This window comes from Lycorma delicatula, chromosome 6, assembly GCF_047948215.1.
Source record: "Lycorma delicatula isolate Av1 chromosome 6, ASM4794821v1, whole genome shotgun sequence".
NCBI classification, from domain to species: Eukaryota; Metazoa; Arthropoda; class Insecta; order Hemiptera; family Fulgoridae; genus Lycorma; species Lycorma delicatula.
This window is the reverse complement of record NC_134460.1, coordinates 145,973,780-145,992,483: the sequence shown is the minus strand read 5'-3', so window position 1 is coordinate 145,992,483 and position 18,704 is coordinate 145,973,780. Positions and strand designations below refer to the sequence as shown.

The 18,704-nt window shown below is 32.4% G+C and overlaps 1 protein-coding gene across 1 annotated transcript in view; it reads right to left on the bottom strand.

Moving 5' to 3' along the window:
- Positions 1 to 18,617, bottom strand: part of PMP34 (Peroxisomal Membrane Protein 34) — a 31,071-nt gene extending 12,454 nt beyond the window's left edge. Inside the window, exons 1-4 of the mRNA XM_075368773.1 lie at positions 18,367 to 18,617; positions 10,197 to 10,257; positions 6,766 to 6,832; positions 4,312 to 4,460 (exon numbers count right to left, since the gene is read on the bottom strand). Coding sequence (XP_075224888.1) covers positions 4,312 to 4,460; positions 6,766 to 6,832; positions 10,197 to 10,257; positions 18,367 to 18,429 — 340 coding nt within the window. The 5' untranslated portion in view covers positions 18,430 to 18,617. The remainder of the gene's footprint in view (positions 1 to 4,311; positions 4,461 to 6,765; positions 6,833 to 10,196; positions 10,258 to 18,366) is intronic.
- Between the last annotated feature and the right edge of the window lie 87 nt (positions 18,618 to 18,704).

Here is an 18,704-nt window from a genome sequence, read left to right as displayed (position 1 = left end):
AATAAATCAGGAGTTCCTCATCTCAGTTCTGGGACCGGTTTTATTCCTGGTCTAAACTGCTGATCTACCTAATCCAGACAATGTTACATTTGCATCATACGCAGATGACATGGCAATCTTGGCGGTTGACAATAGCCCTAATATAGTCTCAGAGAAATTACAATTTGCACTAGATCCATCAGCATTTGGATACGTATAAATAGAGATAAAGATAAATCCAACAAATTTCAGCCACATAACATTCACAATGAGAAAAAAGATTGCTCTGAAGTCTGAAGTTCATTTAAATGGTGTCAGAATACCTGATACCAGTAAGGTAAGGTACCTGGGCATTTACCTTGATTGCCGTTTAACTTGAAAGAGATCAAGTAAAGGAAGTAGCTTGACATCAAGTTTATAAAGATGTATTGGATAAGGGATCTCAACTTTCTTTATCAGACATGATTCTGTTTTACAAAGCTTTCTTGCAGCGGTATGGACTTAGAGAATTGAACTCTGGGGCACAACCAGTAACAGCAATGTGGAGATCATTCAATGTTTCAGAATAAAACACTATGGAACATTACCCAAATGCCATGGTTCGCGAAGAATACTGAGATCCATGATTACAGAGGCATTCCATACTTTCAGGAAAAAGTTGAACACCTAGTTTTGAGGTATGTGTCCATGTTGGAGAAGCATGTTAATCATTTAGCTTTGAATTTACTGGACAACACTGAGGACAATAGAAGGCTCAAAAGACTCCATGGGCTTGATGAAGTTGATGGATTGTTATGATGATCCGGTTTGTTGGAGATAACACTTCTTATAATTATTTTTTGTTTTATTTTCAGTTATTCAGATTTATGAATACTTACATTTATTATTTATCTATGGTGATCTTAAAGTTAATGTTTTATTTATTTCTGTTCTATTTAAAGTTAATATTTTATTTACTTCTGTTCTATTTATGTACCCAACTTGATTAATGGTGTAAAGATATTTAACTATGCTCAAGGAAACTATCAAATATTATGTTATTTCATAGTGACTAGTGTTTATGCACAGTATTTATCTTATATTTATTCACATAAATTGTTTTTGTACTCAGTGAGGATTATTATTTGATGATCCTATTTAAAGTAGTAATCTGTCATATGACTTACTTATAGCTTCAATATAGAAGCTGACTGTAAATAAAGGAATTTAGCAAAAAAAGAATGTTAGGGTGGATATATATATATATATCCCCTATATATATATATATATATATATATATATATATATATATATATATATAAAATAGGAGTGTTACATTCACATACACATAAAAAATTAAGTTTATTAATTTATTTTATTAAAGTTTATTATAATAAAAACGGAAATGTTAAAAAAAAAAGGTCAATTCTACTAAATATTTTTAAAAAGTACCAAACTTTCATCAAATTTCAATACATGGCACCATTTTCTTGATTTATTTACTATTGTTTACACACTAATGAAATGCCAGTACATTAGGAACAGAATATCATCCTTTGATAATTTATTATTAACTGATGCCATATCAAGAAATCTTTATTGAAAACCGATATTAATAATGCAGAGGCAAAGACACTTTTGTTTTGAAGCATCCACTTTCTGTTTCATACTTTATTTCAGTATATTCTTATTCTCATCTGAATTTCAATTTACTGCCTACATAATGAGTGGTGTCAGCTTCTCTGCTTTATCAACAAATTAAAAGCATCACAAATAAACAAAGAAGCGTTTTTGTCGTGAGAGCTCATTGTAACAAAACATACCTTTTAAAAATAAAAAGTAAAGGTTATTAAATGATGCAATGTCAGATTAAACAGAATTACAGAATGGATAACTGGTATATATTTCACTATACTTAAAAAATAAATTTAAATATCTGTTTTAAATACTGTAATTAGCTTGCAAAAATATATTGTCACACTGCTTAATAGAAAAAAAATGTAAATAAAATTATTTGTCACAATATCTTTAAAACATGTTCTTTTTTGTCATAAATTTTTGAGTAGTTTAATGCACATTAACAGTTCTTTATGTCCTGTACCGATTGCATAATATATGAATACTTATTATTACATCATGCACCCTTATCTCTGCCTTTTCTTAGTTTTTAACTTCTTTAAACAGAATAAATTATACCAGGATGTCTTAAGATTACATTCAACAACCTAGCTCAGGTATTCAGTTTATTTAAATTATTGCATAACTGAATCAAGTTGCAAAATACAGACTAATTTGTATAACAAAGGACAAGAAATTCAATTATAATCATATTTTTGAGAATTCAAGACTACAAATTGAAATGAGAAAAACCATTGTTCAAAGGTCATATGGAAAGTAATACCTGTTTGCACATCCTTACCTTATTCCTACTCAGCTGATTATAATCATGCATCTACTTAGTCTGTGAGAGAGTTCTCATTGTCCTTTTTATCACTTGTAATGTATCCATATGTATTTATAATCAATAAAACTGAAAATGCCGCCATATGTATAGCGAGATCGGTGATTTGATTTTTTAATCCACGAAATATACTATGTTTACCATCAAATCAAAGAAGATTATGGAGATGTGATGGATGAACAATCAGTACAGTACAGTGTAAAATTTTAATGCAGACAGAGAATATCCATAATGAATGAACTCGCCACCTGCCTATCATTAAGTATGATCTGTTGCATCATGTTGAAGAATTCAGTGAACAGGATCGATGTGACATCACTGATGACATTATTAAAAAAGTGTTCATTTATTTCTTGTACCATTATCCATGAAATGGTTGATGCTGGCTTTATGATAGAACAAAAAAAAAATAGGAGCTGTTATTTTTTATCATTATGCAAAGGACAGGACTGAATTCCTAACACGTCATGTGAAATTTAGACAAGATGGATGCCCACTGTATGGAGGGAGGCTATTGAAGCAATCTTTTCATTGAAGTTGTTCTTATCTTTTACATTCATCAGTTTATCTTTTACATTCTTATCTTTTTCATTCATCACTTTTAAAACTGTAAAGTAAAACCAAAATAAAGTGATGTATATGAAGTTTTTAAATGCATCATTGGGTAAAACAAGATATGAGGTGTATCAAGACGTTCTTAGACTAGTTCTATAGCATGCCAACAGCTGACAGCACAGGTTATGTAAGCGCAAGCCTAACCTCTGAACTTTACAGTGCAGTGTACTAAAGTCTAACTTCTGAAGTTTATAATGCACTGTGCCAAATGCCAATGTAGTATTTACATTGGGAATTGTTAAATAGGTGTTTTATGTTTAAGTCATTTGGTAGTCTGCAATTATGCCACGGATAAGAATTTGGAACAAAGAGCCTACGTGAAACTTTGCTTTAAGCTAGGGAAATCAGCTACAGTAATTCAGTTTGCTTCTGTAAGCTTATGGCGATAAGGCAATGGGTCTCACACACAATGTTTTGATTAGCATGCACGCTTGAATAATGGAAGAACGTCCCTGAAAGACAACTGATCCACTAGCATCATTCCTGAAAATGTGGAAAAAATTCAGTGACCTGCACAAAGACAATCAACAACATTGCTGAAAACGTTGGTGAACATTGTTGATATTTGAGAAAGAACATTCAATGAAAGTGACTAAATCTACAGCACAAAGAACTGGATTCTCCATGACAACAGTGCATCCTGTCACCTTGTTTGTAATTTTCTTGCAAATAACAACACATTAACGCTTCTAGACCTGCCTTACTCACCAGATGTAGCTCCCATGAACTTCTCACTTTTCCCAAAGGTGAAGATGCTAGTGAAAGGTCATCATTTTAGCAACGGTGCCAATATCCAGTGCAATTCACAAATTGTTCTTGACTTACTTACAAAAGATGACTTCAAGGCCACATTCCAGAAGTTGCTGAAATGCTGGGAGTGCATTATTGTGCAGGATGACTACTTTAAAGGAGATAATATTCAAAGTTAGGTAAATAAAGTACTTTTCCTTAAACAAAGTTATCTCAGAACTTTTGATACCACATCATATATAATGAAACGAGTTAGTCAAAATAGAATACTCAGGCCGTACTGAAGAGAATGTAACTCTTACTGAGTAACATAATGTAACCCTTACTGAGGGTAAATGGATAGATTCAATGACTGAAGAAATGCAACAAAAAAGAAAAAAAATAATGTAAAAAGAATAGTTCATTGAGTGATGAGTAAATAAAGAGACTTTAAAAACACTTCACGCAGATAAAAAAAAATCATGGAACTAATATAATCATCATACTTAATACGTATCTACATAATAAAATACAAAATATTGAATTACCTGCTAATGAAGCCAGTAAAAGATCTCTACTAGCTGTTCTTGATTCTTTACTTCTCAGTCTCTTTAAACCATGGAATGTATAAAAATATACAAAATTTGACACCAAAAGGCTTTCTAGCACAGGAACAATTCCTCGGTACAGAGTAAAACTGTACACAGATAAAAACAAAACAATATTGTATTACTAATTAACATTATATTTAATAATTAAATCATATCTTTGTAGCACAGTATTATTAAAAAGATCTTTGATTTACCCATCACGAGAAGGGGACTTTTCCCCGTTTGTGCAGAATTGCACCACATCTTCTGCGTCCAATCATTGGTCTGTTAGCAGAGTCAATGTGGAGGTGATTGAATAATACTGGAAACAAAGTACTACAGCTTCATTTAGTTACTGTGTCAGTTAATATCCAATTCTGCTTGCTTCTGAAGAGGAAGAAACTAAACATTGTTTTATCATGACCTTGATTTCGTTTGCTTTAATGTGCAAAGGTTTAGTACAAAAGCTCATTGTTCCATTATTAAAGGTGAAACAAGTTTTTGGGTATATATGTACAATTAAATTTTCTGTATCTCAAACAATTACTATATTGTACAATTTCACGACTTATAAACATCATGTTTTTATTAGATGTATTTTAATTAAATCGTACATATTACATGAGGATCATATCTAGAAAGTAAAAACTGTTTTTGCTTTATAATAAATTTATTATATTTATTCTAACTTGTATGATGTAATTTAGAGATATCATAATCTACATCTTTTAAGCTATTTTTTCGCATAATCATCTCCTAAGTTAAAACATTTGTCAGATCATGGCTGTAGTTTTTGTATGCTACTGTCAAAGAAGTCTGCTGCCAATCCATTAAGCCAGTCACAAAAAGCAGTCTTGACATCATTGTCATTTTCACATAACAGAGAAGAGAAGACACCCACCTTGTGGGTTACCGTTCATCACACCACCCCCTCTGTTCATAACAGAGACCCCGTGAACATACAAGAAATTTATCACAAAGTTCATCTAATGTGAAACGCTAGTTCTCTCTAACATGTTTGTCAATCTGCTCTTTTAGTTACTCATTAATGAGAGTGGGGTGTCCTGAGTGATGCTTGTCATGGACAGATATTCTCCCTGCCATATATAAATGACATCATTTCCATTATTCATTACACTGTCACCATATGCAGAAATAATTTGACGATGAATTTCCTCAGGACAAACATCATGCGCATTCAAAAAACTGTATGATCATACCTCACAGTCGGCGGAATTTCCAATTTTTTATTCATTAAAAATTCTTACAAAATCACTCCACATCACAGTACAACTACAAAAGTTTGTACAGCATAGCAAAACAACACTGAGACCAGCTGGCCTTGATCTGTTGGGAGTGAAGATGCATGCATGCAATACACAAACGGTTTTTACTTTCTGGATAACTGTACTATGAATTGGTATGTTAACCATGAACAGCAGATTGTGAAAGGTTTTGATTTTTGTTTGATATCCTACATTATTACAAAAATCAAATATTTCCAATTAAAGCACAGAAACTTCAGGAACCACTTAAAGGAACTAGATAAAAAAACAAAAGAATTAATTTGCACTTCCATGTCTTGGTTTATTTTCTACTTGTTTTTATGAATTTTATGTCTTGAGATTATGTCTTTAGGAAATTGATGTCTCAAGAATATATTTTATTCTTTACAATATGTAAATTCTGTTATAATTCTACATAGCTAACTGGCAAACTGATATCACATGAATTTTTATAAAAGGGCTAATCTTTTTTTTTTATTGAGATATCACGTTTGAACGACTCAACTGACATAAAGATGATTTTAAAAAACTTGCAATACTTGCCATCTTGTTGAGTTATTTTTTTTAAATTAATTTAACAAGTTGTGCTTATATGAAAACTACAATCCAATTTTACTTCATGAGAATAAATAAAACAGTTTTAGAAAGGATGTTTTAGTAATAAACTTACAAAAATGACAGATAAACATGTTTCACAAAGTTATAAAACCTACCAAAAATTAAAGTACCAAACGTGCCTAGCATTTTAAAATGTTCAAGAAAAATGCACAAGTTCTCAATATGTTCATATCAACTGCTAATACACATTTCAGATCGAAAAAAATGTATTGTTTAGTCTGATGAAATGCGAAATAATGATTTTTAAACAAAACAATTTTTAAGAATAATATGATTCTGTACTTCTGGAAGTGCAATTACATGTATTATAAAGCAAGTCCTTCTGTTAGAAAAAAAAATTAATGAATTAAAATATGGAATTTTTTAATAAATTACATTTTCGATCTTTAAAAAATTAGTTTTATGAAACATTATTAGTTAAACATATCACTATTAATAGCAGTATCAACATTAATGTTAAATTCTCAGTTGTGGTAGGTTTATTTATTGTTTTAAAAGTAACACTCACAAGCCTTCTTCTTTGATAAGTTCTGAGATTACAGCTGGAGTGCTTTTGGATTCTCTTTTTTCTTCCACTGTAACAAAACATAATGAATAATCTTTTTTTTCAATTATGACTAATAAATCATAAAAGTCGCTGGAATACAAAAGGAATGTGCACAAAAAGAATGAGCATGTAAGTTATATAAAAAAAGAATCTATTCTGAAAGTATTAAAACAAAAATATTTCAAACAATTTCCTCTAGCACTTCTTTAAAGTTTAAACTGGATTCAATACTTAGTCTAACACTTCTCATTAATCAAAATTCCTGGAAGCCTTGTTTCTGAATATTAACCATGTCATCAATGTTTTCTTATGATGTCCAATAACCTTTCAAATCATAAACATTATGCTAATATTTGGATCATTATAATCAAAATATTAGCAATATTCAGAAAAGAAGGTGCTAGGCAAACTTTTTTTAATAAGTAAACGTTCTCCACTAACTGCGAAAAATTCTGCATATTGGAATTACGAGAATCTTTACTATACTGTCACCAACTGGTCTTATGTTCAATGTATAATTTTTACAATTAAATACTGAAATTTTTCAATAATATCAACATCTAGGTCCATTAATTTGTTTTATTAAAACCTACATATTTTAATGACTAGTTGAAAGATAGTGGAAAATGCCAGATCCTTGCTGAAGTCGGCTCTATGAACAGTTGATTTAGAACTGAGGATGCAACTGTAACATCAACTGCAGAGTTAAAGGGACATTCTGTTATGAGCTCAGCATGTTCTGTTGTTAGCTGTTGTCAGCGATTACAGGACTGTTTCGTAAGATGCAGTTACTGTGATCGTTGGCATGAAGCCAGTGGATATTTTGGCTACAGAGCGTAGCCAGCGGTACATCTCTAAGAAGGAAGGCCCCTTCTTACATCCGGCCGTATGCGGGAAATTGAAGACCAAGGTTTTGACTATTGGCAAGCTAGGTGGGCTGAATCTTCTACTGGTCGATATACGCATGGTATCTTTCCAAATGTTAGGGAATTGCGTGCTATTAGCTGGGTTTCCCCCAGTCGGTATACTACTCAATTTCTGTCAGGACATGGTGTCTTTAGGGACAGTTTAGCGAGGTTTAGGTTGGTTGATTCCAGCTTGTGTCCGGATTGTAGGGTCGATGACACAGTGGACCATGTCCTATAAATCTGTCCACGGTACGAAGCTAAGCGTACCAGAGTTGGTAGGGAACTTGAGAGAGTAAACTACATTTTGGATCTGTGAGTCAACTGGAGAACTTGCAGTGAGTGGACGATTGTGGCTGGCTTCCTAAAATTCCTCCCCCAGGGCAGGGCGGCCGAACGGATTTAGTAGAGTAGGAACCCGGGTGGCTAGGGTCCGCCTGGGCAGTTTGATTGACCGAAGGTAGGCGCTTCGGCATCAAGCCACTGTTAAGTTTTAAGAGGTGTCAAATTGATTTGTTAAGCCATCGGCGGAGTTGCGGCCGCTGCCAACGGGCATGGAATTCCTTGTCCCGGGGGGTGTGGTCGCGCTTCGACGGTGGCAGTTTTATGAGCATACGACGCTGTCGGTGGGACGTGGCTGCATACCGCGTAGGTGGCGTGCAGCGGCGTTTCGACGGCGGTTAATGGAAGAAGGTGAATGTCACGTGGGACTTCGCGATGGAGCTGAGTGGGAGTAGGCGTTCAATCTCCTCTCCACGGTAGACCAGACCGGAGTCCGTAATTTTGCACTCATGTATGAGTTATAATGTAGCTGGGTTCATTAAGGGAAATAGGTCTAAATTTCGTTGCGTTCAACACTTTAATGGGGAATTTGTTGTTATATTGCCTAGAATTTGAGACATTCACGAAATTGGCTCTTAAATTGTTAGAACTAGGCGCGGGGTCTTCGATCTTCCGCGGTTAGGTTTCTAGCTTAGTTCCTGAGAGTGACATGGTAGCTTTAGGTGTCAGTTGTCTTCTTCGAAAGGCGTAAAACCCAAAATCTACTATCGGGGTGAACTTACCGATATAGATGTCCGTCGGGGCATCTGCATCGGTGGCATCTCAACGTGCCCTGAACTGAACGCTGTGGAATGTGATCAGTTTGAGGACGAGAAGATGTCCTCCGTTAAAGCCACTACTGGCTAGGAACGGCGATGGTGGTGTAGCGACCTGACACGCTACAAGGCGGGATTTTCTTCCCTCGTTGAGGGGGGGGGGGAATCGAGATGTAACATCAACTGGGCAGATAGAACTATATCAGCTGTTTACAGCTATTAAAACATTAACTACCATCCACTTAAGAGTTCGACCAACTATTTTAGTAACAGTAGATATAAAAAAAAATTTAATTTTAAAATGACCTTAAAAATTTGAATAATTGCTCAGCAATAAAATATAAAATTAAAGTAAATCTTTCTTATTCAAGGAAAAATTTTAAAGATTACAAAATCCTGATGCAAAAGATACAAAAAATATTATATTCCAAAATTCAAAATTCAATTGCAGAATAACCATCTAATTAGCTAAGAAAGCAGTTAAAAATAACATTTATTTTGCAAATAAAAAGTTTTTTCAAGAAATATTAATATTAATATTTTTATTATTTTTTTATTTCTATCAGGAAAAATACTTCAGTCATACAAAACTTGATTCAGTATCACTTTGATGAACGATAAAAATATTTTTAACAATGATTGCAAATTTCCGACTATTCTAAACAAGATATTCCCTCAAATTGAGCTTACAAATACTCTTCAGATAAAATGGTTCTACAAACCATTTTCTTTTTTTCAATTTTGATCTATTAAGGGATGCGATGGTGTACAGTGGAAATGTACAACTGAAGAAGCCACTACCACAGTTACTATATGTAAGATGCAATAGGCTGCACCTGCCTCTGGTTACTTGACTAAGAAATGTAAAATAAAAAGATATTTCAAAAAAATGAGAAACAAAGTACGGTTATCTGGTGGTGTTTGTTGGTAATGCTAAGAACCAAGCGAAATATATTTTTACCCATACAAAAGATGGGTAACTAGCTATAACTACTACTTTTAGGATGGATGCCAACTATTTTGAAACCTGCATTATCCAGCAGCACTCAAACTTTCAAGTCCTGTACTGAACAAACTGTTGCTCTAAAACAATTGCAACACGCTGATGGTTTTTATAAATTGGACAGGCTTTAATTTTTATTTATCACTATTATTCTCACAAGCATGTGTTTAATGAACACTGGAGAGTCCAGGAGGCATAACCCTCTTCCTGGTTAAATGAGAAGGGTTAGTGAAGCAAGCCTTGACCGGCTAATTAATAAATATATGTCGTACTTCATTACAAAATATACTATCATAATATTGGTATTAAATGTAGTAAAAAGTAATTTAAACTTCCATTTAATACACAAATAATAATACTTCCTAAAAAAACAAACAATAAACTTACATTGTAACCGTGACCTTACAGTATCCAATGGGAAAAATGTTGCCATTCCAACAACACTGCCCTGAAATAAAAAAAATAAAAAATCACTATTCATTAAGTAATACTTTCATTTTGATTCACTGGTCAAAATAAAGTAACACATCAAAAAGCTACTTAATGTTAAAATATCATAACAGGTATGTGGCATGCTTTTAAAAATGGTACTTTTGATTCTTTTTCATTTCCTCTAATACAACATTACACCAAAACGAAAGATAGGCAACATGCCGTTATCAGAAAACAATAAGAACAAAACAATTTGTACAAGTAGTTAATAGTAACCTCCAACAGAAATTTGGTGAATAATAAATTGTTCTCAGCTGTTTCAACATACCACACAGTTCTGGAGGGAGGTGAGGGTTCTTTTTAGTGAAGGTTAAGTCTATTCTCAGATAAATCTTCAATATCTGAAGTTAAGTTATTTGTTGCAGCATATATTTTAAATGGTCAATGCAAGATCTGTAATGTGCTGAACTCCCACTTCAAATTTGATTTCCTTGTCCTCCAGAGTGGAGGACAGGATCCTTTATCTGAAAGGATAACCTATCTAAGGCTTGTAAGTAAAGTTTTATGATCCAACTACAGAAAGACTGTCATCTTTCTCATTATCCACTCTATCCTGCTATACTTATTTCCTATTTTAAAAGAATATTCTATGGTTTTTAACTAAAAGCCTATTGAATCTGCGGTTAGTTGGAGGCAGCTTTGTCTATGGACCAGCCCAAAGACTATTTTCAAATCATTGGCTGAACAACAAAGCTATTCTGATGCCAAGTTATAATAAAGCCAGACCTCCTGATATGTAAAATGATAGTAAGCAGTTTACCGTACTGAAACAATGTTTTATATTAAAATAACTGATAGTAATATCTGTGAATTATTGTGAAAACATTCAAATCAACTCTCCCAAGATGGAAGTATAGTCACAATATGTTATTATTATCATCAATAAAAGATAGGAACTAACTGTATTTAAAATAACATTATTTAAAAATCTACTTAATTAAGAGTTAATAAGACCATCATACATACATACATACATATGTTAATAGAGTACATATGTAATAATTTTATTTAAAAAATATAACATTATTGATTTTGCAAAGTCAAACATATCGTCCAGTTCTAATTAATAACATGTCAGTCGTGGTACTGTGAAGAGTGCTTTCCTCTCTTCGATTTCCCTTCAGTGTGGTACAGATCCTACGTAGTTTGTTAAACATGGTAAAATATATTGTCTATTTGGCACATTACCAGATGTAGGACTAGGGTCAGTAAGGTTGGAGCCTAAACAAGATAGACAGTTGTACAGCTCATAACACTTCTAAGTAATACAAATAGTTTCTATTAATGGCTGATAGATAACATTAGAGAGACTAAAGCTAATAAGATACTGATGTCCTGTGACGTACCATTGTAAATGCATATGCTGACATTGGCCACTTGTGACATACAAAAATTACATGTATTAAAATAAACTGCAGCCAGCATGATAATATTTTTTTTTTTGTCTTCAGTCATTTGACTGGTTTGATGCAGCTCTCCAAGATTCCCTATCTAGTGCTAGTCGTTTCATTTCAGTATACCTTCTACATCCTACATCCCTAAAAATTTGTTTTACATATTCCAAACGTGGCCTGCCTACACAAATTTTCCCTTCTACCTGTCCTTCCAATATTAAAGCTACTATTCCAGGATGCCTTAGTATGTGGCCTATAAGTCTGTCTCTTCTTTTAACTATATTTTTACAAATGCTTCTTTCTTCATCTATTTGCCGCAATACCTCTTCATTTGTCATTTTATCCACCCATCTAATTTTTAACATTCACCTATAGCACCACATTTCAAAAGCTTCTAATCTTTTCTTCTCAGATACTCCGATCATCCAAGTTTCACTTCCATATAAAGCGACATTCCAAACATACACTTTCAAAAATCTTTTCCTGACATTTAAATTAATTTTTGATGTAAACAAATTATATTTCTTACTAAAGGCTCGTTTAGCTTGTGCTATTCGGCATTTTATATCGTTCCTGCTTCGTCCATCTTTAGTAATTCTACTTCCCAAATAACAAAATTCCTCTACCTCCATAATCTTTTCTCCTCCTATTTTCACATTCAATGTTCCATCTTTGTTATTTCTACTACATTTCATTACTTTTGTTTTGTTCTTGTTTATTTTCATGCGATAGTTCTTGTGTAGGACTTCATCTATGCCGTTCATTGTTTCTTCTAAATCCTTTTTACTCTCGGCTAGAATTACTATATCATCAGCAAATCGTAGCATCTTTATCTTTTCACCTTGTACTGTTACTCCGAATCTAAATTGTTCTTTAACATCATTAACTGCTAGATCCATGTAAAGATTAAAAAGTAACGGAGACAGGGAACACCCTTGTCGGACTCCCTTTCTTATTACGGCTTCTTTCTTATGTTCTTCAATTGTTACTGTTGCTGTTTGGTTCCTGTACATGTTAGCAATTGTTCTTCTATCTCTGTATTTGAACCCTAATTTTTTTAAAATGCTGAACATTTTATTCCAGTCTACGTTATCGAATGCCTTTTCTAGGTCTATAAACGCCAAGTATGTTGGTTTGTTTTTCTTTAATCTTCCTTCTACTATTAATCTGAGGCCTAAAATTGCTTCCCTTGTCCCTATACTTTTCCTGAAACCAAATTGGTCTTCTCCTAACACTTCCTCCACTCTCCTCTCAATTCTTCTGTATAGAATTCTAGTTAAGATTTTTGATGCATGACTAGTTAAACTAATTGTTCTTTATTCTTCACATTTATCTGCCCCTGCTTTCTTTGGTATCATGACTATAATGCTTTTTTTGAAGTCTAACAGAAATTCCCCTTTTTCATAAATATTACACACCAGTTTGTATAATCTATCAATCGCTTCCTCTCCTGCACTGCGCAGTAATTCTACTGGTATTCCGTCTATTCCAGGAGCCTTTCTGCCATTTAAATCTTTTAATGCTCTCTTAAATTCAGATCTCAGTATTGTTTCTCCCATTTCATCCTCCTCAACTTCCTCTTCTTCCTCTATAACACCATTTTCTAATTCATTTCCTCCATATAACTCTTCAATATATTCCACCCATCTATCGACTTTACCTTTCGTATTATATATTGGTGTACCATCTTTGTTTAACACATTATTAGATTTTAATTTATGTACCCCAAAATTTTCCTTAACTTTCCTGTATGCTCCGTCTATTTTACCAATGTTCATTTCTCTTTCCACTTCTGAACACTTTTCTTTAATCCACTCTTCTTTCGCCAGTTTGCACTTCCTGTTTATAGCATTTCTTAATTGCCGATAGTTCCTTATACTTTCTTCATCACTATCATTCTTATATTTTCTACGTTCATCCATCAGCTGCAATATATCGTCTGAAACCCAAGGTTTTCTACCAGTTCTCTTTATTCCGCCTAAGTTTGCTTCTGCTGATTTAAGAATTTCCTTTTTAACATTCTTCCCATTCTACATTTTCCATTTCCATTCTTCTTCTACATTTTCTACCTTATCTTTTTTTCTCAGACCTCTTGCGATGACCTCCTCAAAAATCTTCTTTACCTCCACCTCCTCCTCCTCAAGCTTCTCTAAATTCCACCGATTCATCTGACACCTTTTCTTCAGGTTTTTAAACCCCAATCTACATTTCATTATCACCAAATTATGGTCGCTATCAATGTCTGCTCCAGGGTAAGTTTTGCAGTCAACGAGTTGATTTCTAAATCTTTGCTTAACCATGATATAATCTATCTGATACCTTGCAGTATTGCCTGGCTTTTTCCAGGTGTATATTCTTCTATTATGATTTTTAAATTGGGTGTTGGCAATTACTAAATTATACTTCGTGCAAAACTCTATAAGTCGGTCCCCTCTTTCATTCCTTTTTCCCAGCCCGTATTCACCCACTATATTTCCTTCCTTGCCTTTTCCAATGCTTGCATTCCAATCTCCAACTATTATTAAATTTTCATCTCCTTTTACGTGTTTAATTGCTTCATCAATCTCTTCGTATGCACACTCTACCTCATCATCATCATGGGCGCTTGTAGGCATATAGACATTAACAATCGTTGTTGGTTTAGGTTTTGATTTTATCCTTATTACAATGATTCTATCGCTATGCGTCTTGAAATACTCCACTCTCCTCCCTATCTTCTTGTTCATCACGAAACCTACTCCTGCCTGCCCATTATTTGACGCTGAATTAATTACTCTAAAGTCACCTGACCAAAAGTCGCCTTCCTCTTCCCACCGAACCTCACTAATTCCTACTATATCCACATTCACCCTATCCATTTCCCTTTTTAAATTTTCTAGCCTACCAACCTTATTTAAGCTTCTAACATTCCACGCTCCGACTCGTAGTATGTTATTTTTTAGTTTTCTGGTGACCCCTTCCTTAGTAGTCCCCACCCGGAGATCCGAACAGGGGACTATTTTACCTCCGGAATATTTTACCAAGGAAGGCGCCTCCATTATTGTATATGTGAAAATGCAGAGCCACATTTTCTTGGAAAAAAAAAACAGCTGTAGTTTTCCATTGCTTTCAGCTGCGCAGTACTCAGAGGACTGAGTGATGTTGATATGGCCGTTTAAGTCATTGTGACTCACGCCCCTAACAACTACTGAAAGAGCTGCTGCCCTCTTTCAGGAATCATTCCTTAGTCTGGCTCTCAACAGATACCTCTCCGATATGGTTGCACCTTTCCAGCTACTCTGTATCCCTGAGCACTCAAGCCCCCTCACCAACGGCAAGGTCTCATGATTCATGAGAGGAGGCATGATAATATAATGTCAAAATATTAATAGATTATATACTTTAGAAATTATCTATTAAAATAAATAGTCTTGATAAGCTTCTACTTGTCATGTATGTACTTAAGTCCAATAAACGTAAAGGTTGCTGACAACCTTTTACTGTTTAGCCTCTGTAAGGTATTATTTCAGCGGATGAATGAGGATGATATGTGTATGAATGTGAATGAAGTATAGTCTTGTCTGTCTCAGGTCGATCATTTCTGAGATGTGTGGATAATTGAAACCCGGCCAAAGAATACTGGTATCCACGATCTAGTATTCAAATCCATATAAAAGCAACTGGCTTTACTAAGATTTGAATCTTAGAACTCTCGACTTTGAAGTAGGTTCTACACCGGGTAGACAACCTGTTGTAATATTTTATCTTAAATATGGCCTAACCATCACAAAGAATAACAAGCACATGTTTACAAGGAAAAGTGAGGAGTGAAGAAGTTTCCAGTTACTTTCTTCATTAAGCTGAATATACTGCTGATTAAAATATTGAACATAAAAATCCGACTAAAATACAAGTGATATTTAGTTCGATAAGCAGGTACCCTCATTCTGTTTGAATTTTGCCACTTTTATCTCAGACACTTTATATTCACCACAACAATAAGAAAGATTGGGTCAAATAGTCTAAAGCAAAAAACAATTATCTACTACTAGATATAGTTTTCATTGAGGATGTAGGATTGGATAGAGGAGTTTTTCTTTATATTTGTAAGTATAATTTTTTCTTTTAAATCAAACTTAATATTATTACTTTTTTGGTTAAAGACATTATTAATTTATTCTTTATATTTTTTATTGATATCCATGCATAATATGATCAGCAACATTTAAAAAATGTTTTCACTTTTGAATCTTAAATATTCACAAGACATATGTTTAAAGTTTCTTTATTAGTTTTGAATATATTAGTTTATAATCGATACTATAAATGTCACTACTGCACTATTGTTAAATTTATCTTCAGATGCATAAATTTATTGTGACCTAAATATATTTGTTAAATTATTTATTGCTCCAAAGGTTACAGTATAATTTTCAGTATTTTAAACATTAACTATTTTATATTTATTCTTATTAATATAGTTTGAATAACATATCTCCTCGATTTTGCTTATTGATTTTCCAAATGTATTTATTCCTTTTTAATGTAGTATTATTAATAATCTCTACAAAAACATCATTGGTTTGCTATACATTTGATTTTTTCTAATTCATTGCCTAATTCTGTTTCATTGTAGAGTGTAAATGTATATACTTTATGTATCAAATTATGTAAAGTGTGCATTTATTTTGAGCGATGCATTTAAACTTTTTAAATTATTAATAAAAATTATTTCTCATCCAGTTAGTGAAGGAACTGAAAACAGGTAGAAAATTGACAGACTGCATTATTTTTGAAATCGACAATTTCAACAATCAGGTCACTTTTTTCACAATAAAAGTCTTAATATTCCATCTAATGAAACATAATTTGATAAAATTAATATCTGCAGGGCTATTAATAATTAAAAAATAATCCCTGTGATTTTGAAATTTGTATACATAAAATTTTCAAACATTTATTTTGAAGACGACAACAGTTACTCATGTACACCAGATTTAATTCAAATATTTCAATCGGCCTAAGGCACAAAGTTTCATTAAAAGAAACCCAAAATGGCAGACAGAGGGAAAATGAAACAAGACAGGGCATTTGTCCACATGAACTTACTTTGTTTATGCTAATGTCCTGAATCAGTCCCTTAAATTTAGCCAACATTTCCCAGGACACCCTTATATATATTAATGTATAACATGTTTAAAGATAAAAAAATTCATTTTTATGTTACAGTTAAATATTTAACCTCGATTACATATCTCATCCATAAGAGGAGACATGCTTCTGAATATAACATTTGTAGCAGTTACATCTACATCATATAATACATTTTTCTCAAAATGCTGAGAAAATTTCAGTCATAACTGATAAATGCATACTCATTGGTAAATTTTCATTTTATGTATAACACTTATTACTAAATGTAAAAAAAATTTGTTAACATATACTTCAAATTATTTAATTAGCTTCTTCATTTTTATTTTAATGATCACTTTTAAAATGGGTCTATACTAATTTTATCCTAAAAAACCTTTCATTGTTGTTTTCATGTTTAAACATACATTTATCAATCGATCTGAACCAATTATTTACAATGTGTAAATGTAGATTTAATTTCAGTCTACTCATTCCATATATTTATAATTTACCAATCAATGAATTTGAAAAGTTTACTAACATAAATTGGTAATTTTTATATAAAGCTTGCCATTATAGTATTTGTAGTGTTTTTAATTCTTATATTTACTATTCTACAACACAAATAAATTAAATAAATATATACCTTATCTGGGCACACAAGGCCCAGGTGTATTGTTTTACATATTAATATTTACATAGTATTTTTCCCATTGAATAACCTTGTAAATTACACAAAACAATGCACATGCTTTTTTTTATGAAAATTTCCAAGTCATATAATTCAATTGAGATACATCTATTACATTGTTTTAATTTACATTAAATATTTCAGTTAAATAAATATTTTTAAGAAATACAGTAATTATTTTTTACATAAAAAATTTTTCATAAGACTTGAATTAAGTATTCACAAAAATGATGTAGCCATATTTTCAATAATAAGAAGCACCTCCTAACAAGCTTATTAGGTGAAAAGTGAAGAGTAAAGTGATTTCCTAATCCCTTCCTCATTGAGATAAGCATAACCAAATGGAAGATGAGAGCTAGTCCTATAAGTAACAATCACTATGTTGAATACAGGGTATGGCTGTACACTGAATATCATATCTCTCCAAGAACATAATTCTGACAGGTACCTCAAGTCTTTATGATAGATATCATGATGTACAGTAAGAAATCATATCATGGTGTACAGTAATGTACCTCTTCCTTTTATGAAAAAATGTATAGTTTCTTATTAGCAGGGGAAATATTAATCAACAATTTCAGGTATAATAATCTTTAAAAAAAATTTTCTACATTTACCTTTGTTCAATGAATTTGAATTAGACTTATGAGCCCAATAAAATACAATGAAAGATATCTATAAAAGATACACTGAAATTTTCTTTCAAATATTTAAGAAAAGACAACTCATTAACAGTTAATTTTGAAAAAAAGATCTTTCTGCTAATTTTGAAATTCTTCAAAAACATTTCTTTTCAGTTTCTGCTATTTTACAAATCTATTATAAACAATAAATAGTCATTATAAAAATATAATAAACTATAACTCACCAGCCCTCCAGCAACTGCATGAACAAGAGTATTATAAGAAAATAATTCTTTCGATTGAGACATAATTAATAATAATACTTGTCAACTTAACCAATATAACTCGACTTTTTTTTTATAAAATGCATAACATTATTCCGTTACGTTTACGTCAATAAATTACATAATACTAAATCAATTGAGTCTTAAACATTTAATTCATAATGCTAAAAGCGCACTAAATAGCAAATCATTTGCTCATTATAAAACCGGTACTACTGCCAACCGACAAGCAAAATCAGCTGTTTAATAGGAAAACTTCCAGACAACACCCATGGATTAAGATTTCATACATATATTTA